This window comes from Macrobrachium rosenbergii, chromosome 19, assembly GCF_040412425.1.
Source record: "Macrobrachium rosenbergii isolate ZJJX-2024 chromosome 19, ASM4041242v1, whole genome shotgun sequence".
NCBI lineage: Eukaryota > Metazoa > Arthropoda > Malacostraca > Decapoda > Palaemonidae > Macrobrachium > Macrobrachium rosenbergii.
The window spans coordinates 36,344,646-36,370,299 of record NC_089759.1 but is presented as its reverse complement, the minus strand read 5'-3'; the positions used below and the strand labels follow the sequence as shown (position 1 = coordinate 36,370,299).

Here is a 25,654-nt window from a genome sequence, read left to right as displayed (position 1 = left end):
ATATCCAGTCATCACAAACACCCCACCCCAATTCCAAGTTGTGCTGGCCAAACTGTCCAGTGTTCTGCGTGTCTCCATAAGAAAGTTGATGCGTAGGACTTAGCTCTTCTAGTATGTCTGAATGTAGAGAGAGATTCAGTCCAAATCTCTGAATATCTTTTCTGAGAGGCATCTGTAGTCCTTGAACATGCAGCTCGCCTGGCACATGAACATATGAATCCAGTTTCCTTGGGATATTAGCCCTAAAGGTTGTTGTTCCTCTTTCCCTGCATTCTGCAAGACGTAATTGAATTCCCGGTTCTTTTCAGGCAAGTATTCCATACAGATGACTGGCTGAGTATCTGCCTATTGTACTTTACAAGCTAGGTCACAGGTAGAGACCATGTCTGAACTTTCTCAGTGCATCACTTTCTCTGATTTCTTCTATGTTAATTGAAGCAGGGAATAATGAATACCCTCCCTTATATCTTGGGAAGACAAGTCACTTCTTGGGGTGGTTGCATGTTTGCTGTTAGCAATTCCACAATTAAAATTTAGAACTCAAATACAGCTTCTCACAGGCCGAAATAGGTAATCCTGAAAGAATACGAGACTTGATTTAATCATCCCAGGTTAAAGTTAGTGGGCATGAAATTAGGGGTGTTTCCATTTATTTGGTTTTTAGATTTATTGTTGCTTTATTGAGATTTCCAATTAAATTAGTTTATTTTTATCCAAGAGATTTAATTCATGGATCACTTGATTTGTACTCCTTTGACACTGGTTGTTTCAGGTCAGATTCTACCAGTTCTTGAGAGGAAGGGGAGAAGCATGTTTTCTCATCTCCTTCATTCTCATAATCCATATTCCATTATTTCAAGAGTGTAGCACGCTAGGATACTGCCACCCATACCTTGGCCATACTACAAAGTTTCAGTCCATTTCATTACTTGTTATAACATTTGTTTTGCGTGTCACTTTCTTTCAAAATGTTATGTGCTTAAACACTGTGATTTACTCTTATGTTTGATACAAGAAGAAGCCTTACCTCCTAAATAGGTACCGAGGCAATTGCAAATTTATTTTTTGTAAGAAGTGCTCACCTCTTAACCCTTCATTTTGTTGTGAGTCTAGACAACACAGGGATGCTAATGGTCTGAAATACATGCTTGGCCAGTTGATGGGGTTGTTGGCCTTTTGGATTGATTTTGACTAAAAGGAACTGCTGACTGAAGGGTAGCCAATTGTAAAGTGTTCATTTTTTTTTTGTTAAGTAAGTTTTGTTTTTAGAAATTGGAGAGTCATTTTCCACCACAAAAACCCATTGCATGACATAGCTGATTATTTGTTTTTTCATTTGCATGGAAATTGAATACTTATTTCATTTATGCTACTAATCATGGATGTAGTATTTGCTTTGATAGTAAGAACCTCAGAGTAAATGATGCGATAAAAGCCAAGAGGGAGTTTTTATTGATCTGTGCATGAGTACCAAAGGAATCAGTAGAAAGAGTAATTACATATCAGGTGTTAAGTAAATGGAATGTGATTTGGTTTTGCTGTCCCTCTAAGTATGTAATATTAGTACAGTATTATGTAAGTTCATTAAGGTTTAAGACAGATTGTAGGTATCCATACAGAGCATTTTGTTTGCAGAAATAGTTGTATTCAGTTGCTGTATTTTGCAATTTTAATTTTTGCATTTTCATAGTAATGTTTGAAAAATAAAGTTATGTGGAATTCGGTCAGTAGATTTGTAATCTACAACAGTAGAGGATACATTGCTTTTGTGTTCCCTTAATATTCTGCTTATGTTTTCTTCTTTTTCTACCAACTGCACTTATGTTTCGTGTCTTTTGTTCTTCATGACACTTAAGGGGTAAGCACAATGTACCTAGGGTACTGTACTTTGTAGTTTAGGGGTGCTTTGCCTTAAGAAATATATATCCATTGTTTAAATATGTTTTGTTACGCTAGTCTTCTTTTTATTTGCTTATTTGATTATGTTTTTTATGCTAGTTTTGTTTTTATTTGCTTTTTGCTAGCTCTCTGCTGTCGTTTACTATAGAAATGCATAATAGTATCATCTGTCATTATTAAGTCACTGCAGGGTTCTTAACAAGTCAAAAAAGTAACACTGCATATTGCAGATTAGATTCCAGTTCTTATGATGAAATATTGGAAACTCAGTCTGAATCCACTCATTACTTATTGACATGATTGAGCTCAGGAGACCAGGTTATTAGCCTAAGCCAAAGTTTGTATTTTTAAGAATTTAGATTTCTATTGTAAAATAACATTAAGCTCTTCCAGATTCTATTTAATCTTTAATGGTAATCGCAGATTATTTAAGCTTAGGTTAATTTTCCACATCTTTATTAAGAAGGCATAGATCAGTAAAAAAAAAAAGGCAAGAGGTATGGTAATTATTTTAAAATATAGTAAATTGAAAATATTTACTTTAGTAACCAAAGTAAACAACATACAAGCCATTAACAATGTATGTGGACATGGACTTTGGACCAGGTAGTAGTTTAAAATTAACTTTTAACATGTGCACAAAGATCACTTATACATACATCATACGTAAGTTTTTTACATGAATTATAAAATTCCAAAAAACAAAAGTGAGAGTAACATTTTTAATAGACAACAATATATATGTATGTATTTATATATATATATGTATATGTATGTATATGTGTGTGTGTATATATATATATATATATATATATATATATATATATATATATATATATATATATATATATATATATATATATATATATATATATATATTATATATATATATATTAATTATATATGTGTAAATAATAGATTTTAATTTATATATATATATATATATATATATATATATATATATATATATATATATATATATATATATATATATATATATATATATATATATATATATATATATATATATATATATATATATATAAATACAGTATGTATATTATAAAAATTCAAACCTATCAGTTATATACATGTATAATTTTATATGTTTTTATTCATTTGATTTTCCATATTGAAGGTACTACAAGCAGTTGAGGACTACTATTGAATATTTACTATTGGATGGTACAAAATATATATATATATGTATATATATATTTATATATATATGTGTGTGTATAAAATATATACTGTATGTGTGTGTGTATACAGTAATACCTCGATCTTACACGATTTGAGTTTTGCGAATTCTGTAACAGACACACGAACTTTTCATTGGAACCTAACCAATTCCAACTAATTGGCATACGCAATTTTTTCACAGACACGCGACACTTGCGAAATTCTCAAGAAACAGCACAAGTGTTTGTGTTTAATTTTTCAAGTATTATATAAGTTTTCATACTTTTATGTGTAAAATTTGTATTATTTTTATCTTTGTACATAAATACTTTATGACACTAGCATACTTTAGTTAATATACAGTAAAATCAAACGAAATCACAAAACAGCTGTGATGTAAACTCACTCACTCTCTCTCTCTCTCTCTCTCTCTCTTTTGAGATAAAAGAGATGTTACTTTGTTATTTTTATTTCATATTTACTGTGCATTATTTGCATTTGTATAGAAAATTATATGAAATTCTAAACAAGTACGTATCAGATCCCGATCTTTTGTGTGAGGTTTGAAGAGTGTAGGAAAGAGACACCTGTCTCCCACCCAATAACCCACCACCATCCCCTCCCTCTCCCCTCTACAGTCTCACTCAGCGCAGTCCCAAACACTCGCTCAAGTAAGACGCTCTTTCAAATTTTTATTGTTACTGCATTGCATTTGATTGTTTTTATATTGCATCATTATGTTAAAAATATTATGAAATTCCCTTCTTTTATTTTTTTTATGTGAACTGTTACCGCTTTTACATAAATACAGTACTGTAATTTTTTACTGTCTCTTCCCCTTCTCTCCTCAACAGTATAAACACTCCCTCCCTCTATCTCAAGTCAGCCGTGCGTCACCGCTGTGACGTGTGATTTTATTCATCTTTTATGTTAAATTTTATTGTGAATTGTTTTATTCTTTTATTTTTTTGTTGAATATGGTTATCATATACACACAGACACACAATCGGAAGCACACACCCTATCGATTTCTTTGATTATCCTTGTAAAATGCGAATAAAATTTATTTTGTTACCGTTATATCAACCTTTGCCTCTTGTGACCACTTTGGTTTCCCCGAGGATCCCGTCTCTCCCTCAATCCTGGCTGGCCATGCGCCATTTTCACCAAACAGTTTGTAATTCAGGTTTTTATCTCGCACACAGGAACAAAAGTTTTTAAAAAATTTTATTTTGTATAACGAGCTGTATTGTTACTTTACACTTAATTTAACTCTTGAACACTTTAATAATGGAAAGAACTTTAAAAGGGGGCTTTTTGGGTGGGCTTGAACAAATTATGCTAATTCCCCTTATTTCTTATGGGGAAATTTGTTTCATATTTCAAGCAAATCACATTTCGACCAGCCTTCTGGAACGGATTAAGTTTGAAATCAGAGTCACTACTGTATACATTTATTTTTGTACTATCCAATAGTAAATATCCAGTAGTATTCCTCAACTTCTTATATCACCTTTAATATAAAATTTTTAAATGAATAAAAATATATATATACAGTATAAAGTTACATATGTTTATGATTAGTAGATTAGAATTTTTCATAAATATACACAGTTAATTACCACTATTATATGTACTATTATGTTGCGTGTATTCAGGATCCAAAATGTGCCTTTGTAATAATTATAGTAATGATTAACTTAGTTAAGGCACTTATTAAAAATATCATACATATTGTACATACACAATATACATGAATACAGGGTATTAAACACTGTCTTGAAGAACTGTTCTATGTTGCTATCTATTTTTTTGTGGTGCCAGTGAGCTGTTCTTAACAGTTTTATTTCCGGATTCAATCTGACATCCTACGTTTTCTACTCATCACTTCAAGTAACAAAGCTCTGACAGTACACTATAACTTGTGTTATTAGCATGTAGTTACATTAGAATTTCTTCCAGGAGCCGAAGCCATTTCGAAGGGTGTAGTTTGGGGTGCAGAAAAGCTGGGTGAATTGATATCGTTTGGGTCCGAAACGCTGAAGAGTCACATCAGGCCAGAGGAACAAAAGAAAGAAATTGACCCCAAGTGGCAAACAACAGCAAAGGTATGTAGAAGAGTAACAGGGAAATTATCATAAGTTTCAAAATGGATCAAAAATAGGATAAGGTAAGGAAATCTAGCCAGTTTGAAAACAACAACAAAGGTCTTCAGGAAATGTATTTGAAGTGGCAAGAAAAACAAAATTGTTGCAAAGTTGTGCATAAGAGGAAAGATGAGTGAAACAAAAGGCAATTGATCCAGGGTGGCAAGTAACAGCAAATGTAAGGGGAAAAGAATGAAATGGGCCAAAGTGACAAGCAACAGAAGCAAATGGTGCATAGGAAGTAATAATTTCCAAATGACAGACGAAGGCAAAAGTACTTGTGTTTTAAAAGTGGTTATGCAGTCATGCTGGATTAAGTTAAGAATATTAAGATATAAACCACAACATATTGTAGTGTTATGTTTCATGTATACAAGCAGCTTTAATACAGTTTAACAAAATTCTTAAGAACTAGTGAAAATTCAGTACAAATAGAAAATTAATATTGCTGTACAATAAATTGTGACAAATTTAATATAGAAAATCAAGCATAATGCTGCCTACCATCCAATTTGTTACTTGTGCATGAATTGATTGTTACTGTATATTTCCATTGAATTCCTTTGCTCCATGTGCAGATATAGTACAGTCTGACCTTGTAAATCTGGCAGTCCGTGATCCGGCAACTCCCATGATCAGCCGCTGCTCCTCCACCACATCTGCCAAGGCTCCTTGTTCTTATGCAATTTGAGTATTTCCTTTTACCTGATCTTAGATGTTTACAATCTTTCCTGATGGTCTGACCAAGATCACCCTATAAGTAGATGTGTATGACCATGTGAAGGAATTTTGAAGTGAGTTGGACATTTTCTGCAACTTCCTCTTCAGATAGGGTTGGTAGCCTTGTTGCTGACTCTTGCAGGGATCACTGTTACTTTGATAGTGACTGTTCATGTCAACAGAAGTCTTCTGCTCCGTACCAGGTCCATTAGTGATCATGACTGTGATCTCACCCACAGGTGAGACAGTGACTCGGACACTGCCGTAATAAGGACCACAGTAAAGATTGTGACCACACCTCTTTGTCTATAAAGACCAAGGTGAATGCCAGTTCTGTGCTTTTTGATGTCTGTACAACCTCCAAGTCATCTTCTGACTGTGACCATTATGGTTCTCACTCTAAATATTCTGGTATTTCATATTGTAGAATGAAACCTGAAGCCTTTGTCTCTCAAGCTGATTAGTATGCAACTTCAGATGTTTCATTTTAGGCAAGAGGCAATCTCCATTGGAGAGTTCTTGTCTGTTGATCTAAGGAGAACTATTACTCACTTGGTATTTCCATAATTGTTGATTCTTCGTGGCAAGAGACCATATTCCAGTACCTTCCCTTTGTCTTCCCCAAGTGAGGTGTCAGCATTGAGGTTACTGAAATTCCGTGCCACAAAGATCAGAAGATCTTGCACCATTTCATCTGCATTAGCTTGACACTACCTAATTCCCATCAGGTAATTCATGAGACTCATTCACTCTTGGAAAGAAAGCAAAGTTCTACCTCTTTAAGGACCATTTCATTCTTATGCAACTCTTGGATGAGGATAAGGCTATAACGGCCACAAATAACCAAGGCAAGGCTGCCTTCATTAGAGTTTTATATTGAGTGTGAGCTGACTTTGGCTTCTAACAGGAGCAGACGCCCAAGAATTAGATGTCTGTGGTAGAGACCAGGAATGAATTGACATGATCCTTCCTGCCAATTTTTTATTTACTCCTGGTCGAACACTGTAATGAACATCCCATCTGATGTTAGATTGAGGAAAGAGGGAAGAGGCATCAGCAAGTACTACAGCAGGCCTTTGACCACACTGCATCTGATCTTTTAAGATGATCTTACTGGACCATGGTACTGTATATGAAAATTCAACCTGGGTAGGGCTGCTCTTTGTAGGCAAATCATCTGCCTTATACTTCAGAGGATATGTCCAGACAAGATCATCTCTGCTATCAGTCAGTTTGAATTACCCTCTCTCTCTCTCTCTGAGGACAATACTTTACTTCAAAGCACTTTCTTTGGAATTCTTTGCTATTACTAGTGGGCAGGAATGGGTCTTGGGAAAAGTCAGTTTATTATGTATAGAAGGCTTAGAGGATGGTTATTTCTCATAATATGTACTTCATAATATGTACCTCATATTAGGATGATCTTTGCCCATCACCCTAGTGAAAAGGAAATACTCTGTTGCAAGGGGATTCTTGGACCTTTTGGCTCTCGACTTTGGAGACCAGAGGGCTCTGAATGGGCTGGACTGACTTTGGAGACTTGGGGCCTCTGAATGTGCTGGACCCTTTCCAGTTTCTAGAAGACTGTTTAGAATCCAACTGAGAAGGTAACCCCCATAGTGATGAGGACACCCATCTGTAGCATTGCTTTGTCCTTCAGGCATCAGTCAACTTGAGACAGGAAAAAAGTTTCCCCCTCAGTCATCAGTCAACTTGAGGCAGGAAAAAAGTTTCCAGGCCAGTGAACTTGTCATATAGATAAGCAGCTTAGGATGGCAAGTACTCTTGACAGGATAGTAGCATTCTATTGTTCCTACCAGGATGACTCCAGCAAGAAGACTGCAGTCTCCCTTTGGCTCAGGAAAGGTATTCAACCTGTGGCAAAGTGTGTTTGGGGCTTGCCTCAAGAACTCTGGAGACTGTGGAAAGATATAGAAATTAAGCAGTTGATGTAGGGAGTCATCAGTATAGCTGTTGACATCCTTATCTGGAGACAACATGTCCCCCATCTCCACTCCTCAATCACAGTCAAAACTCCAGCGAGGTTCCAGGCCTTGAAAAGTGAGCTGAGGCCAGTGTTGCACAGGCAAACAACAACAAAGGACAAGTTGTCCGGCATTTTCTGTTGTCTTTTCTTAGTTCTGAAGTTGACAGGGAGATGGTGTAAATCATTGATACCAGCCTGCTGAACAAGTGTTTGCGGCAGACTCCTTTCAGGATGGAAACAGTTGTCGCAGTGCTGCTCATCATCAGGAAAGGGTTTTACTAGTACTCAAGGACAAAATCACCCCATTTTAAGGAATTGCCTATGGTTTGTGTAGTCAGGATAGTTAAACAAAATTAAAGGTTCTTCGCTTTTCATTGGTAAATTCTCCTCAGTTAGGCTCTGACATTACCTTGATGACAGATTGATTATGGCGACATGAGTAGCATAGCTCAGTTGTCATCTTGACCTTGTAATTCAAGCGTGCTAGGTGTTGGGTCTCCAAATTACCTAGGAGAAGTTGGATCTAGTGCTATCAGTGGGGGCTATATACAGAAGTACTTGCCTCTTAGACAATGCCTAGCAGTTCTAGATCAATTACCTAGTATCCTTGGAAAATCTGATTCCATTCATCAATTTGAGGATGAGGTCACTTCACTTACGACTGTCAAAGTACTGGTTAACAATGTAACTTTTGGACGGTCACCCAGTCTTAGCCTCAAACATTATAACAGGATCCCCAGTTGTCACAGGATCCCTGGACCTGAGAGAACATTCTGCCCTGGCTTCACAACAGGTGAAAAGCTACTAGATCTTCAGGTGATGGGAACTTATTTGTCACAGGATAGGAATAGGCTAAGGTTGGATTGCAACTGATGTGTATGTTACATAAAAATCTCAGTGAGGCTTATTAAGGTTTCAGGTTTGTTTTGAGCCTGTTGGTAATAAAAGCCTGATTAATAATTATTTGAAGATGTAATTAGCATTGTAGGTGCAACATGTGATATCTGTAGAATGTGTCCTAAATGTTTTGTATATATTTTCTCTTTTCTCAAGGTGGCTAGAGATGTATCTGGAAAGGCTGTTAAAGTTAGTGGATATTTGTGTAAGTATTGTGTGTACCATTTATTTTTTGTGTTTTAATGTTTGTTGCTGTCTTTCAAGTTTGTTTTTAAATATTTCATATAAGTAGACATGATTGCATACAAATGTTATGATAAGTTGTATATTTGAATGTTATGTTTGCTGTCTTTTGTCTATTATGTTATGTATGTATCTGAACAATTTTAATATTCTAGTATTTAACATAACCATATTTTCATTAAGTGTGAAACAAAAGTTTTGTGCTCATGTAGATATAGCTGGAATCTGAATTATGCAGCGAGGTGGATTGTTCTTTGATGGAACAAAATTTTGTGCATCAAAGGTGTACTTCTGTTACCAGCCTATGGCACAAGTTCACACGGTTGTTTTTTCTTGCATTAGATTCATATTTCCTTACTAGTGTTGTTTAAATAGCTGCAAAAATATGCATACACACAAAACTTAGAAAAGATCCAGATTTTCTGAAGATCAGAACATGAAGCAACTAGATAAGGTAAAAATAGTAAAAGCATTTGAGCAAAAAGCTCTTGTATGATCAGTAGTAAAATACCGTAGTGCCTGTTCAAGAGAAATGTGAGAATGAGGAGCACAGAAATCAATTGAAAATGGGTCCACAATAGGGGAATTTGTTTCTCTCTCTCGCCAGATGTTTTCAAATTTTCTTGTGGTTGAAATCAATTCCTTCACTTATATAGTTGCTCTATCATTATTCATAAGTTGGTTGGGAGGTAAGAAAAATTAAAATGGTGTTTTATCTTATGGTGAAATAGTGGGCTAATAGGCCATAGGTTAGCTTATTTTAAAACTGTAAAGTTGTGGGGAGTATCTCCATGCCTCTATGGGACAAGAGCTTTGAGGGTTTATATACAGTTTAATGTACCACAGCAATTTTTAAGATGGATTGCGTGTCGCTTCAGTTGCTTTCTTGATCAGAGATTAACACTGAATATTATACAGCACTGGAATAGAAGTGACTGATCCAAAATATTTACAGGCAGGTGTTGAAGGGAAGCTTGATGAAAATGGCTGTTACAATTCTTATTATTTATATTACAGTATAAAAGGTTTCAATTAATCACATTCTCTTCATCAGGCGTTAGATGCAGAATTTAGAGGCTTTCAAAACTGACTTATATTTGATTTATAATTTTTCCCATGCCTGAATGTAGTTAAATTTTAGTGATTCAATATTATTAATCTGCAATGTTTTCAGTGTAGTATATTGAAAACAACCGATCTGCACAGAATAGATAATATATCTTACAGGGTTATAGAGATTATATAAATTCAAACCTATGCATTGTGTAGTAGTTTGATTTGGTAATGCATATTTTATTCATGACAATCTGTTTGGCCGTTGACTTTTGGTTTTTAAAGTTCCTTCTTCATTATAGTAAGTCAGGTTGGTAGAGCTACAATGGCCCTTGGAAGAAGAATGGCACCTCACATACAGAAGCAGGGAACTCGAGCAATTTCACACTTGACAGGCCAAAAGGAAGCAGAAGCAAGTGGAAATGTAAGTGGATTTTTTAGTGAAGTATTACTCTCTTGATAAAACTTGAGATATAGCTCGTCTTTATTTACTTAACATGTAGGTTTTACTAATATAGCAAAATAATTGTTAAGAGTATTCACTAGTTGGTGCATTTGTTTGTGCAGTTTTTCGTGTGGGATGAAAAAAAATGATTGTCCGGTTAATAGAACTTACTTATAAACATAAGAAAGGAAAAAGCTACTTGTAGCTGCCGCAATATATGCGTTTTATTTGTAAAGCATGTGCTTGCCGTAAAATGTTAGTGACACTTGCATTTATCTTCTGTGTTCTTACACCAGTGCTGATCGTAATATTTTACATATGCATTTTTGCTGCTAGCATAGCAGATGAAGACAGTTTACATTTGATGAAGCTTTTGGTGGGGTACTAGTCATGGTTAGTGAGTGGGAGTGAGCTACCTTGTAGAGGGTGTATATCTTACTCAGAGTAATTCTCTTCTGCTGGTCTTACTTCTGTTAGCCTTAGTTTTCAGACAAATTGGATGCACTAGGCTCAGTGTTCATATAGTATTTCAGTTCTGTACATGTTTTATGTTATGCACAGGAAGGGATAAAGTTGTTTGAAATGCATGACTGATGGATCTGGTGTTGGTAGCTGCTTTAGGGAACCATTAAGTAATGTTGCAGTGGCAGAGCACTGTATATTATACAGAAATGTCGGGATTTATGCTGAGCATGTTCTTTGCACATGATGAAGAATACACTGGGGAAAGGTGAAGGCTTATCCTACCCAGTGCAATCAGTCTGCTAATATGATTGCTATCTATGTCTCTCCTGCCTATGCTGAGAATGTTGGCAACACGATTGACTGAAAAGTTTTCCAATACCAAAAGTGGTGATAAAACTTTCAAGTCCCTTGTGGGTTCTGAACCAGGTATTTTTACCTTCATCAACTGAATGAAGAAGAGTTGACTAGTGAGCAATGTTTATATAATTAATGTGCAGACACTGATATGAAGTAAGGGATTTTTATCCTAATTTGTAGAAGGAAAACTGACAGTGAAGAAAAAGGGAAGGCTTATGCTTGGTAGAGGGGCCAGCCCTGAAAATGTACAGCATTCCTGTTGCCTTGGTGACATGCTGAATTTTGAGACCAAAACTGACAGGACTAATTAAAAAGAGTACCACATAGATAAACAGTAGGAAATGTGTAGAACACATTACAGAGATGCACAGTAATGTGCTAGAGGAATTTTTTCTGGAAATAAAGCCAGTGGAAGATGGCCTCTATGTTGCCGTTCAGCATTCACGGCTTCAGTTAATCGTGGATTTTTATGTGGAACGTATCTCCAAATATATTGTGGAAAAATCACTAATTCGCAGATTCTTCTGTAGAGCAATATTCACTAATTACTGTATTTTCATGTTATTTTCATGACTAAATACAGTTTTTATGATAAAAAAATGATTTACTAATCCTCAAATATTAATATTAATGTAAACACAGCAAAATACAATTCATTAAAGGAAAATATAGTGAATTAGGTAAGACTTTAGCACAATTCTTTTCCCGTGAAGGGTAGCACCTGGGCAAACATAGTCTCTCTCTCTCTCTCTCTCTCTCTCTCTCTCTCTCTCTCTCTCTCTCTCTCTCTCTCTCTCTCTCTCTCTCTGAGGGGTAACTTGATTAGTTTTCACATTTAGCTGTAAGCCATATATTTTTAAGGGTAATGTTGTAAGATGACTTTGCAATGATATTATATAGTTTTAGGATGATAGTTTATGGTATATTTGGTGTATGAACTACTAAAATAGGCAGTGAACTATTAAAATAGTCAGTTATAAGCGCTTTAGTTCAAGGTGAATACGGGGGTTCAACTGTAGTGTATTGGCGTCGTCCTTTTGTAGGATGATTCTTGCGGTTCTCTTCTTCGTTAAAACATTTGGTCCACCTGAATACTGCTGTTGTTATACTTATATTTAATTTACGGCTAATTTTTGTGGGGAGGATAATATTTCTATGCATTTCTATTATGACTTCATATAGCTAATGAGGTTTCCTGTCTTTCGGCTCCAGAACTTATTTGAGTTGCCCAAGAGGCTCCATCATCCCAGCGTCGGGTTAGTGAGAAGTAGGCTAAATACTGGGTGCCACTGTATGTCACCTGACAAGTTGCAGCATTGTTTTTGCATCTTTTCAGGCATTCCAACTTTTCGAAGTCAGGGGTGCAAATATTTTCTTGTTGTTAATGTTTCAGGAGATTGTGTTTTTGGCAACCCTGATTTTATCAGTCACATTTCAGAATGTTTCGTTTCATTTCATGGTAAAATATCCAAAATGGCGAAGTCTTTAGCAGTGAAGATTTTTGAAAAATTTTATATTAGATATATCATTGAAATATGTATTGTTTTGCTCTTATAATTCCAAATAAGTTTATAAAAGATTAAAATTATTCTTTTCACTTGTGAATGATAATAAAAGTACACAGTAATGTCACTTATGAATCTGACTGTACCTAACTGCTTCCTGTATGCATATTGACTGTCGCCTAAAAATCCTTTAGATTCCACAAACTTTTAAACTTTTGTTGTTCTTGATGCAAAATACAGACACAATTACTCTCAATGAGGTCTTAATTTTAGCTCTGTCCTTGTGGATGTCTTCCTTCCTCAAAGTGTCGTGTAACATGCCTGAAATATTGGGACTGAAATTCTTTTTAAACATGCAAAAATAGTGCAGTGATACTTTATTTAATTGTGCTATGTAGACGGAGTCTCACTTCCAAACTCCATTGGTGTTTATTCATGCATCGACAAAAAATGAAGATGTATTTGAGGAACCACTGATTTTATTTTTTGGGGGATAGCTCATCATCACTCAGTAACTGCAGTAAGAACCCCACCTTTAGCATCATAGATTTTACTTGGCTTGATTTTTACACCAGCTGCAAATAGATCATATGTAAAATACAAGATTTTTTGTTGAATTTTTTTGTAGAATTCTAAATTGTTCATCGCAGACCCACCAATCGTATTGAGCCCTCAGTTGCATTCTTCAAGGTTCCCAGACTCACATTCTTTTGCTTACAGAAGAAGAAGGAAAATTCTTATGCAAAATGTTAAAGTCTAGGTAATTAGGTGGCATTGCTAGAAATTTTACATTGTTTTGGTGCTGAGTTCAAACTCCTCTCAGGCATGGTGGATTTTCACCGTTACATGATCTCAGCTTATTTTATTTAGTATATGCTTTTTTATCACATTTTTAAATTCTAATTAGTTCTAGACATTTATTACTTTTTCTTAGTAGGATATTTAATAAGAATGAAATGGGTTTTCGAAATGTGAATTCTGTACATCTTAGCAGGTTTTCCAGTTCACTGATGTTTAAGTACTGTACCTGTAAGGAACCAGAGATTCCTTTTTCCCTGTATAACCTATACTTTACCACTGTGTAGTAAACATCAAAGGATTGTTCAAAGCACTCAACACTTTGATTTGATCTTGTTTCACAGTACAATACTCTGTATTTTGTTGGTTTTTTGCTACTGTTATTTACTTAACAATTGTTTAACTGATTGACCAACCTGCTTCCACATCCAGAAGTGGACCTGCTTACCACATGCAAGAACCATCAACTTCCGTTGTGTGTGTGTGTGTGTCTCTAAAGCTGGACATTCAGGTAATAGCAAGAGATGCATTCCTACAAGACTGGAATGAATGGAGGACGATATACCTCTTTACTACATTGTCCCAGATTTTGAAGGCTTTGAGCAGTCTACCAGCTTTCAGTGAAACCACTTACCCAGTGGCCCCAAATTGGTCAAGCAGTCATTGGTTCTTCTTGCTTCAACAACAGGCGGAAGGATAGATTCTAGTTCTAATTCACTATCATATGAGGCCATATCTCTAATATTTATACAGATAATTTGCAAAAATTAACACCAAACCAAATTTCACTCTCTTAGGTACAGGTCTCCCCCATCCTCCCCCCAAAATAAAAGTGGTTGTACCATGCCTTCTAAAATCAATAAAAATTTGGCACCTCTTTTTTTGCTAGTGTTGAGTGGCTACAGTAACTCATGAAGTGATTGAAACATAGTTAATGGGTGGGACTTAATTCCCTGCACCTTTTGAAAAGTACAGTACAGTATCACCAATATTGACGGTGGCCATGAAGTGACAGATAAAGCATTGATGTTAGAGATAAATAGCATGTTTTAGGTCAACGTTTTCAAACAAAAAGAGTGTTCCTCTTATTTTGCAAACAAAAGAATGTGAGTCTTGGGAACATTGTAGACTGTATATGAGGGGCCAAATGTGATTGATGGATTTGCATGAAAAACTTTATATTATAAAGACTTAGTTTTTTGTGTATGTTTACTAGTAGAGTATTGCTTACTATGTGAGTCATAGTCAGTAGTTTGTTGCTCCAATGCTACTAATTACCAGGTTGAGGGAGCCTTAGAGGTAGCAGCTGGAGTTGTCAAGGGAGCCTCCACTGTCTACATGGGTCTTGAAACGGCAGCAGCAACTCTTCTCACTAACATCACAGATAACACTGTGAAAGTGGTGACACATAAGTATGACTCTTCTTTTTATGTTTTGTTAGATAATTACTTATGTTAGTTATTCCTGTAAATTATGAACATTAGCATGCAAGACAATGATTTATTAGAAAAACCTTTTGCATGGTACTGGTTTAACTTTTGTTTTTTATTAGATGTGCTTGCTTGGAGGAGGTGGACATGGGTGTTCTGGAGATCTTCGTGTAGCTGACTGCTTTCCTTAAATTTGTTTTTTATCCTGTGGAATAGATTTTAGCTTTACTTTTTGAAATCAGGTTCCAAACATTTTGTTAAGGTTCTCTGTATTTTTGTAGTTATTTCATTACTTGGCTGAGTACTGTGTAGCTGTTAAAAGGAAGTTGTTTCTTCTAAAAAATCTCAGAAGTGTTTACCATGGCAGTAAATAATGAGGAAGCACTTCTCTTGTGTTTTCTGTTTCTGTATTTTCTATAAGTATTAAGCTTTCATATACTGTAAGTAACTTACCAAGTAATTACATAGCTGTAGTTTTACTGTAACCTTGTGCAGCAGCCATTTATTTAAAAATCGCAGTAGCACTTTGATAGTTAGTGTAGGTGACAGGCCCCGCCCACTTAGTGGGTAGTGCTGGAATAACATAGCCTGTAACGACATGATCATGTTTTGCCGTGCACGTGGTCAACATCGTTGTGTCTGCTGTAGCCTTTTTCACCAGTTTTTGGTTGTTTCTTGCTGGATTTTGGTGAAGTATTGTCGCTTTTGTGGGGCAAACTGACGTTGGACTTGTTTCCTACTTCAAGAAACCATCATCTTCGTCTCTTCTGCTCTCCGGCCCCGGATCTCCTAGCATGGGTGATAGATGCCATGCTCCAGGACTGGTCAGACCTGGATCTGTATGCCTCCTGGCCCTTCAGCATGGTGAGAGAAGTGTGGAACAAGTTTGTCTTACACCATAACGTCTTGATGACTCTCGTAACCCCGTTTGGCCCCTGAAGGAGTGGTTCCCGGACCTTCTTCAGCTTTTGGTGGACTTCCTGAGACTACTTCCTCAAAAACCATGGCTACTCAAACAACCTCACTTCAAGAAATACCACCGAAGGTTGTCCACTCTTGCTCTGACAGGCTTCAGACTGTCAGGAAGTTGGTCAGAGCGAAAGGCTTTTCAAGAGCAGCTGTGGAAGCTACCGTGAGATGCAGACGACAATCTTCTAGCGACATCTACCAAGGAAAGTGGACAGTTTTTTGTAAATGGTGTCTCAGACATAACGTCTCATCTTTGGAGACATCTTTAACACAAATAGCGGACTTTCTCCTCTATCTGAGGACTTCTAGAGGTCTGTCCTCGTCCACTATTGAGGGGTATCGAGCTATGCTTATTTCGGTTTTTAAGCACAGAGGTCTGGACCTGTCCTCAAACCCAGACCTTAATGACCTCATCAAGTTGTTCAACACTTCTAAACAGAAGAAGGATGATCTGGTTCCCTGGAACCTAGACATAGTGCTCAAGTGGCTCACAGGCCCTCCTTTCGAACCCCTCTGTTCTGCTTCCCTATAGGACCTCACTTGGAAGACACTCTTCCTCGTAGCTTTGGGGACTGCAAAGCGTATAAGTGAACTGCAAGCTATTGACAAGAGGTAGGCTTCTCCTAAGGAGACGCAATGTGCTCTTTTACCCTAGGTTTCCTCGCCTTAAGAGTTTAATGGAAATCCTGGGCCCAGAGGAAGAGGAAAGGGTTCTTTGCCCCATCAGAGCCCTAAGATACTATCTGCGAAGGACCGAGAAGATTGGAGGGCCATCCAGCAACCTCTGGTGTTCTGTCAAGAATCCTTCTTGCCCTCTTTTGAAGAACTCATTGTTGTCTTCGTAAGAGACCTAATTTCCAAGGTGCATTTTTGGATTCAGGACATTTTGCTTTCGTTCAAAGTGAAAGCGCATGAAGTCCGAGCATAATTTGTCCCTTTCGTCCATTCTACAGTCGACCTTTTGGATGTGCAAAAGTCAGAACAGTGTTTGAGAATTGCAATACCCTGGGGCCATTATCAGTTGTTGACATGGTAGTGGGGGAAGAAGCATAGGAAGCATTCTCTCTCTCCTCTGTCTCTTAGCCTTCACGTAAGGTGTCAAGTTTTTGGGAGCCTGGGTGTACTTTGTACCTGGAGTGCCCACCAATCTTAGTTGGTGGGTAGTGGTTTTTTGTCAGCGTAGGTGACATCGTTGTCTGGTTGTTTGTTTTATTGGTACTGCACCAGGGCTAGGGCACTCATTATATTTGTCTTGCCAGCGATCATGCCTGCCCTCCATTGCAAGACTCCCACTTATGTAGAGGCAACCCTTGGCTCAACCGCCACGCCACTACAGGTTAAGATGAGCACCAACCAGAGGCAATATTCACCTGCAGCAGCTTTCTTACCAGGTAAGGAAACGACAAGCATTGTTTCAATGCTAGCCATCCTTTCTATTTCAAAGTCATTATCACATTCATCCCACCCCCTATCAATGTAGGATTCAGGTACGTACGTATTGCTTGGTAAGTTAATTAAGTGAAAATGATATTTTCATAATAAAATTAAGTTTCATATATACTTACCAAGTAATTACAGAATCAGAGCCCTCCCTCCTCCCCTCTAATGGACATAAGGGCACAACAGAATGATGCTACCGTCTACGTCGTTCCAACACTACCTGTTAAATGGGTGGGACCTGTCACCTACACAAACTATCAAAGTGTTACCGCAATTTTTAAATAAAAGGCTGATGTGCGAGGTTAAAACTAAAGCTATGTAATTACTTGGTAAGTATATATGAAACTTTATTTTATTATGAAAATACCATATTTGCTGGTCATCTAATGTCACATTTTTGAAGTTAGTGATAAGTAGTAGTTGTTCAGTGTTCAGAGTTTATTTGGTCCTTGTTTTTACTTTTGTATAAGGTATATTCCTTGTCCCTGTCTGTCTCGGTAGAGATTTTTATTTGTACTACCAGGTCTTTTCACAAAGAAACAAAGCTTAATACAGTAGTGCATTAGCAAGATGATGTAGCATGCTCAGGATAGGTTTTCAGTGTTCCAAGAGTCTTTATAATAAAATAGTAAGTATATAGTCCCATTTTATGGATGTGCACAACACATGTATTATTGCATTTTGATTAACATAAATGTGTTTGCAAATTAGAAGTAGAACATGGAAAACCTCATTTTCAAAATGGTATGAGAGAGAGAGAGAGAGAGAGAGAGAGAGAGAGAGAGAGAGAGAGAGAGAGAGAGAGAGAGAGAATCATATTAAGGGTAAAGTTTATTTCATACTTTTACAAGATTCTCACCAAATGGCATGGAATACAATCTTTTCTTTACCTCAGCGATGCAGCTCCAGAGAACAATAACTACAAATTACATTAGAAAGAGGACAAAAAAGTCTCATAACAGATGTGCAAGATTGAGAGAGAAATGCTTGTTTCATAAGGAATCCATAAATTATTTAGCCTCTCGTTTTCATCCTGGAATGTCCAACACTGCATTCTTTTGTATGAAAGACTGAAGAAGCAAGTTTGTAAGGACTGATGAGGGGCTTTCTGTCAGTACACTTTTCTTGCAGTGATGTAGCTTGACTTGAATAGTTTCACCCATCTTGCTCTCTTCGCCAAATATTGAATTTTTTTTCTTCACAGGATGACTACTCTAGAACTCATTTTGTTGTAATCTATAAAAGCAGAGTCTGATGTAAAAACACTAGTGGTGATGAAAGTATTATAGAAATATTGTATTTTCTGACTAATACATATTTTTTTCTATCATAGGTATGGTGAAGAAGCTGGAGCCCTGACTGACAATACCATGTATGCAGTGGGGCAGACGGCCATGGCAGGTCATAACATTGCATCATTGGGTGTCAAGGGAATAGCTAAAAGAGCCGCGAAAGATACCGGAAAAGCTCTTGTGTACCAGCACGAGGAGAAAAGAAAGCAGGGACAGGAAGCAGTTGAAAAAGCGGAAGAAGCAATGGAAACAAGCCAGGAGGAAAGTGAAGAAGCTGGATCTGCTCCTGTACGACCAGTCAGGGAAAAAAAGAAGCCATTGTTATAGTGCTGATGTATTTTGTAGAGACAAATGCTCTGTTTGAAAGCAATGTCCTGTAGTATTATGCTGTATACTTCCTCATACCCACATACCTGTACTAGTATCAAACAGGTTAGCATGTTATATTTATTTTGCGTTTGAGTGATGTAGTTTTTTATTGTCGTAGCTATTCAAGCAGTGTTGGAAAATTATTGAAATGCTTCATGGAATTGGACAGTCTTCTAAATGTTAAGTTTTTACAAATCATGAAAATTTTATCTACTTTTATCTACTTTCAAGGATCACTTCTGCTATAGTTTTGTAGACTAGTAGAATAGTTTCACCACTCACAAAGTTTATGAATTGTAAAGGCCTTTAAACATTACCTAGTGTAGCTTACAAGAATTTTCTTTTTGCGCAGAAATGTGGCTGAAAGAGATTGCCTTTAAAATACCCCCAACTTTCAGAACGGGTTTCATTTTTGCAGTCAGGTTATAAGTCTATTTAGTCATCAGTAAAAAATGAGAAAATCTAGACATTAAACAGGAACTTAATGTAATGAGTTGCAATGTTTCGTCTCTATCATTCCACTGTGTACTTGTTTCTTGTAGGTAAACTTCTCTTTTTAGGTTTTTGTGTGCAATACCTAAGTTGAGCTAGTATTGATAGTTGGGCATTTCTTGTGCAGTAACTTTTGTGTAATCACTGCAACCACTCTATTTTCCTTAGTAATAAGTCAGGAATTCTAATGGTGAATGCCTCATATATTTTCATCATTGGAAGTCTAAAGAAAATGGAAATGAAAAGAAAGGAAAAATTCCTTTGTAATTAAAAACAAATAAGGCTTTTCTGTTGTCAGTACTAAGAGGTACATATTCTGTTTAATGTTTTGATTGTGTACCAAATTATAATTTCTGTGATTATAAATTATGCTTCTGTTTCAAAACTTTTGATTAAATCTATGGAAGTTATGCTCTCTCTCTCTCTCTCTCTCTCTCTCTCTCTCTCTCTCTCTCTCTCTCTCTCTCTCTCTCTCTCTCTCTCTCTCTCTCTCTCTCTCTCTCTCTGTCTTCTAAGTAAATTTTCAATGATGATTGAACATGAGGTTTGACAGTTTTGAATTAACTTTAGAAACTTTATGGATAGGGAATCCAAAACTTCTGTGGTATAAACACACTGTTAGGGCTTATGCATCATAAATTTAAAGGATTTCCTTTTATTTCTTGCTGCAATTTGTTTTTCATGATAGAATGTTGGTGTTGTTTCATTTTATAGCAAATTTTTTGTACTTTATTTTAGTATATTTGAAAATGTAAAAAAGAAAGTTAGTCATAGTGATGCTCAGAAATTAGAAAACATTAATTTATTTACTGTTCATAAATGAATATTTTATAAAAGGGAGATTCATACATACTTTTTGGACTTTGCAAAAGTATGGTAATTTAATTTACATTAAATTTAATTTATAATGATATATATTATTTGCATGTGGTAGTTATTGCACAAAAAAAGAAAATATGAAAAGTAAGTGAAAATTGTGATTTTGTATTTGGATTGGATTAATAATTATTTGTGAACGGATGTCATCCTAATAATCTTGAACATAATCAAGTCTCAGATGGTTAACTGAAGATTGAGCTTCCTTTATTCTTTAGGATGGCTGATATTGTTGAGTATGGTAGATTAAACCAACATGACAGTGCCTTGACATTTTCGTATTCAATAATTTTAATCTTTATGTCAACAAAAATACTTTTTCTGTTTGTCCTCAGTAACAAGCAACAGCAAAATCATTTCTTGTGTCTTGTAGCCATTTTTATCGCAAGAATACTATTTTTTTTACATATGTAACTTACCAAGTAATTACGTAGCCTGTGTTTCTAACTCGTGCAACAGCTAAAGATTTGAAATTCATGGTAGCGTCCGATTGTTTTAGTGTAGGTGGCAGGTACAACACAGCTGAAGAGCTCAGTTCGTTTCTTCCGGTTAACGGCTGTGCTTCAGTTGTCACAAGCAGCTTTGGTTTGAAATTGGTCGCCGGATGGTTGCCCTGTGTCTCCGTTGTGGGACGTATTCTGAACTTTTGGTAGCATTTACACTGTTTTCAAATAGCTTAGGATTATTAGACTCATTATTAGTGAAGTATTTTTTCTCTATTTTGACTTTTCCCAACGACATCTGATGCTAGTTCTTCTAGTATCCAGTTTTGCAGCAAAATCTCACTTAGATAAGTTAGAGCGAGACAGAAAGAGTAAAGCGACTCTTAGAGCCGGGGCTAGGAATGTAGCACTTGTTAAATGTTCTCCTAAATTTGTAATTACCGATTTACCTGTTCTTTCTCCTTCTCCTACTCCTGTTCCCCCTTTAACCAGTCCTCTACCTATTCAACCTTCTTCACCCAGCCCCATGCTTCCAAGCCTAACACCATCGCCAGCATGGCCAACAAGATTATGTTTTTGGCTGCCGAACTTGACCACATCATCCAAAATATGTTCAAGGTTTTTGAGGTCCTTAGTTTTTTGGACTGGACCATGGGAGCGCTAGCAAAGAAAATTGAAGGCTGCGAGGATATGGCAGAGGACTTATCTGCAGGCTGACTGGGGGTTTTATCGTGCCAGATAAAGCCATCAGGGATGTCTCAATGCAATTAGCATCGTTATTCACCTCTTTCACATCCCGGAAGTCGGCACTTCTTTTCTCTCCTTTGGACCGCATGCACCTCTTCCCTCAAGCCACGGTCCCAGAGATAGCGCCGGAGCTACAGAAAAAATCGATGCAGGATATATTATCTCAGTCAGCCAAGCGCTCCAAGGATCTACCTTCTTTCACTGCTAAGTCAGCCTCTCCCTTGCAGCAGCATCCCTTTCAGGGTAGTAAAACCAGATTCCACACTAGACCGCGCTCCAGTCTGTGTGCAGCCCACCCAGCCAAGAAGGCTCCCTCAAAGCCTTCTTCTTGTAATTGAGAGTCCAGTCCTCCATGTGCCAGTTGGTGCAAGACTTGTGCTTTTGGAAGAAATGGGAAGCCAGAGGAGTAGACCAGTGGGTCTTGCGAGTCCTCAAAGAGGGATACCCTATCCCGTTCAGGGAGAACCCTCCCTGGGTCTCAATGCCCATCGCATTGACAGCCTACTCAGTAGGCTCCAAGAGGTTTTCGGCGCTCACGGAAGAGATGTCAGCGCTTCTCACGAAAAGAGCTGTAGAGCTGGTTGGAGACGTCAACACTCCAGGATTCTACAACCATCTTTTTTGCGGTCTCCAAGTCATCTGGGGGATGGAGACATGTCTTGGGCATCAGTGCCCTGAATGTCTTCATTCAGACGACAAAATTCAAGGTGGAAACAAATCAGTCAGTCCTCTCGTCTACCCAACAGGGAGGTTGGATGTGACCGTCAGTATGGAGGATGCCTGCTTCCATATCCCAGTACACCCAGACAGCAGGAAATGCCTACTACCTCAAATTTGTGTTCCAGGGCAGATTTTTCCAATTTTGAGCTCTGTGTTTCAGCCTCTCTACAGCTCCCTAAGTCTTCACCCACATTCTCGCCCCTCTCGCGAAGTGGCTTCACCTCATGGGAATCAGTTCATCCCTCTATCTAGGTGACTGGCTCCTATGTTCTCCATCGAAGAAACAGTGCACAGAAGACCTTCAGAAGACCCTCTACTTCCCCAGATCTGGGATTACTCATCAAGAAGAAGAAATTGCAATTGTCTCCATCTCAAGTGATTCTATATTTTGGGGGTGAAGATAGACTCTGAATTTTTGGGTTTTTCTGTCCCCCAAAAGAGTACAATTATGTCTTCAAACAGTCCGCAACTTCCTCGCACTCAAGTCTTGCTCGACCAACAGTTGGATGAGCCCTTTGGGAACCCTCACATCTATCGAGAAGTTCATAAGCCTGGGGAGGTTGCATATAAAGGTACTGCAGCTCTTTTTACGTTCTTTTTACAGAAATTGTTTGTGGTTATATATGTCCATGCATCCCACCTCCTGTCAATATGGGATTCAGCTTTGTAATTACTTGGTAAGTTACATATTTAAAAATGACATTTTTATAATAAAATGAGTTTTATAAATACCTAGTAATTACAAAATTAGAGCCCTCCCTCCACCCCTCTAACAGACATTGAGGGCACAAACGAACTAAGCTCTTCAGCTGTGTTGTACATATCCTTCCCTGATAGTGGACGGGGCCTTGTCACCTACACTAAAACAGTTGAACACTAACGTGAACTTCAAATTTTTAGCTGCCACGTGAGTTAGAAACATAGGCTATGTAATTACTTGGTAAGTATATACAAAACTTTATTTTAATATAAAAATGTCTTATTTAATAAGAGTGATCATTGCAGTGTTTCAGTTAGCTAGCTGTTGTCTGATCGAAGGGAGGCAGTTCGGAAGTTCGAACTTCATGTTTTTCTTTGTAACCATTTCTATAAAGATTTCAGTTAGTATCCAAAATACTCAAATGGCCTTATACTTAGTAGGGTTTGCAATCAGAAATCTTATGTCTGTAGACTTAAAGAATATGCTATATAATTGTATATACTCTTTTGTTAATTTTAGTGCCAACTCTTGTGCATAAAAGAAAATTGGTGAATGTATGGATATTGTAGTTTTGTATTTTCTCTGTTAATGATGTCGATATTCTTGTGGAACAAGTTAAAAGGCCATGAACATACATAGCAAGCTTCCAGAAAACATTCCCCAGATACGATAAAACCAAAGAAGGAAGAATCAATTAGAACTCTTAAGTACCGAATTACAGTGAATAGATTTTATATGCATGGCTAAGAGTAAATATTGCTGAAAGAATAATCATCAGGAGGTAAGAAATAAATGTTTTATAACAAATTAGAAACAATAAATATATGAAAAAGGAAGGAAATTGTCCTCACAAGCCTGTGTCTACAAATAAAGTTACTGAAAAATTTCATATCCTGCATACTGACTTTCACAGTCTTTTGGTGGAACTAAGATCTTTCCTTCACTGCACCGTACTCGTACGGTTATCTCTAAACTGTCATGACAAAGCTTGAAGTAATGGTGAATTGGCATATCTTTCAGAACTGATCAGATTGGTATAACTATGATTTTAGAATAAGCTTTTGGTAGATACTGTGTGTTTTAAAATGACTTGAGAGAAAATTTACTTATTCATAGATCTGAACATAGTGTGCCTAGATTTATTGTTATACCTGTACTCGTAATTTGCCAACAATATTCTGGAACCAGTCGATAAGATCAGTGGCTTGCCCAACACCTTTTCATAGAAGAGACTAGGCTTGTATAAAAAAAAAAAGAGAAAAGCACATTAAGTGAAAGAATGCATTGTCTTAAATAAAGAATGAAATGAATGAGATAGTAAATAATTAATTTGAAATTTATATTCAATTTTCAGAAATTTTAAAATAAGATCCCTGACTTAGTTTAACAATTTTGATCAAGCAATATGCACAGGGGTATTATGCATTACATCCTTGCAGATGTTTTGTTCACTTGTTTTAAAAAGTTCAAATTAAGAACTCTATTTTGTGATGTTTGTTTTAAAGTACAAATGAATAAAGTTAAGATACTTTAATGAAGGGTAAATGATTGTTCTAGAAATGGAGAATATGGAATTGTAAGAATTAATACTTGTTCTTTATAATGGTCTTAGTTACCCATGGTATAGATTACTGTACCTAACTATTAATGGAAGCTTTCTGGGAACACGTGCTGCAATTGATATGCCTTTCAGTAATGGGTAAAATTTTCATTTCAACCAAAATAAATATTGTAAGTGTTAGTGGGAGCAAAAAACATAAGAATAAATGTTCATATTTTTTTTCTAGCAACACACTGTTGTGTTGACAGTTTTGAATGTGGAGAGATTTTAGGGTACGCTGTACAAGGTTTGCTCTGCATTAAGATTACATTATGTTATTGATCAAGGTAACAGGTGTGGGTAATGATTAGTTTACTATCATATCACAGCTAAACTGAAGCCAAAACAAGTAGTTTTGTAATGATTATTTTATGATTTCTAGAAATTGAAAGCTTTACATGCATGTGATTCAGTGTACACCGATCATTTTAAACTCGGCAACTCTGCTTGCTCAGTTTAATTGGTATTAGATGCTGAAATTAATTTTTGCATAAGTTTTGTCACAAGAAGCTTGTTAGCTAAAGTTATATTTAATGTACAAGTATATAGTTTATACAAGAAATATATAGGCTATATTTACAGGTGTGTTTTCATTTAATATTTACCAGAACCAAAACGATATCAGTTGTTTTGATATAAAATTGCACAGCTATTTCATGCATTAATGGAAAGTTATGTAGCTGAATGTCCCATCTACTTCTATGAGTCTTTATTTACTCTTAATCTTTTGTCAGCCAAGTAAAGATTAGCCTGCAATAAATATAATTAATTTTTTCTCTATTCCCATGAGACTGACCAATTCATTTTTTGACTATTGTCTTGAGACTGACTCTAGAATGCTTGGTAAAATATTGAGTTTTGTACTTGATGCTACTGGC

The 25,654-nt window shown here is 36.5% G+C and overlaps 1 protein-coding gene across 12 annotated transcripts in view; it reads left to right on the top strand.

Moving 5' to 3' along the window:
• The window catches only part of spartin, a 39,834-nt gene extending 14,477 nt beyond the window's left edge, over nucleotides 1-25,357 (top strand). For 6 of the 12 annotated variants that reach the window (XM_067121618.1, XM_067121619.1, XM_067121615.1 and 3 more), the window contains exons 9-13: nucleotides 5,044-5,189; nucleotides 8,989-9,037; nucleotides 10,431-10,552; nucleotides 14,980-15,110; nucleotides 18,871-25,357. In XM_067121618.1, the coding sequence (XP_066977719.1) occupies nucleotides 5,044-5,189; nucleotides 8,989-9,037; nucleotides 10,431-10,552; nucleotides 14,980-15,110; nucleotides 18,871-19,156 (734 nt within the window). In that variant the 3' untranslated portion in view covers nucleotides 19,157-25,357. The remainder of the gene's footprint in view (nucleotides 1-5,043; nucleotides 5,190-8,988; nucleotides 9,038-10,430; nucleotides 10,553-14,979; nucleotides 15,111-18,870) is intronic. The other 6 variants (XM_067121614.1, XM_067121610.1, XM_067121609.1 and 3 more) reach the window with 1 other exon arrangement.
• Nucleotides 25,358-25,654: the final 297 nt, after the last annotated feature.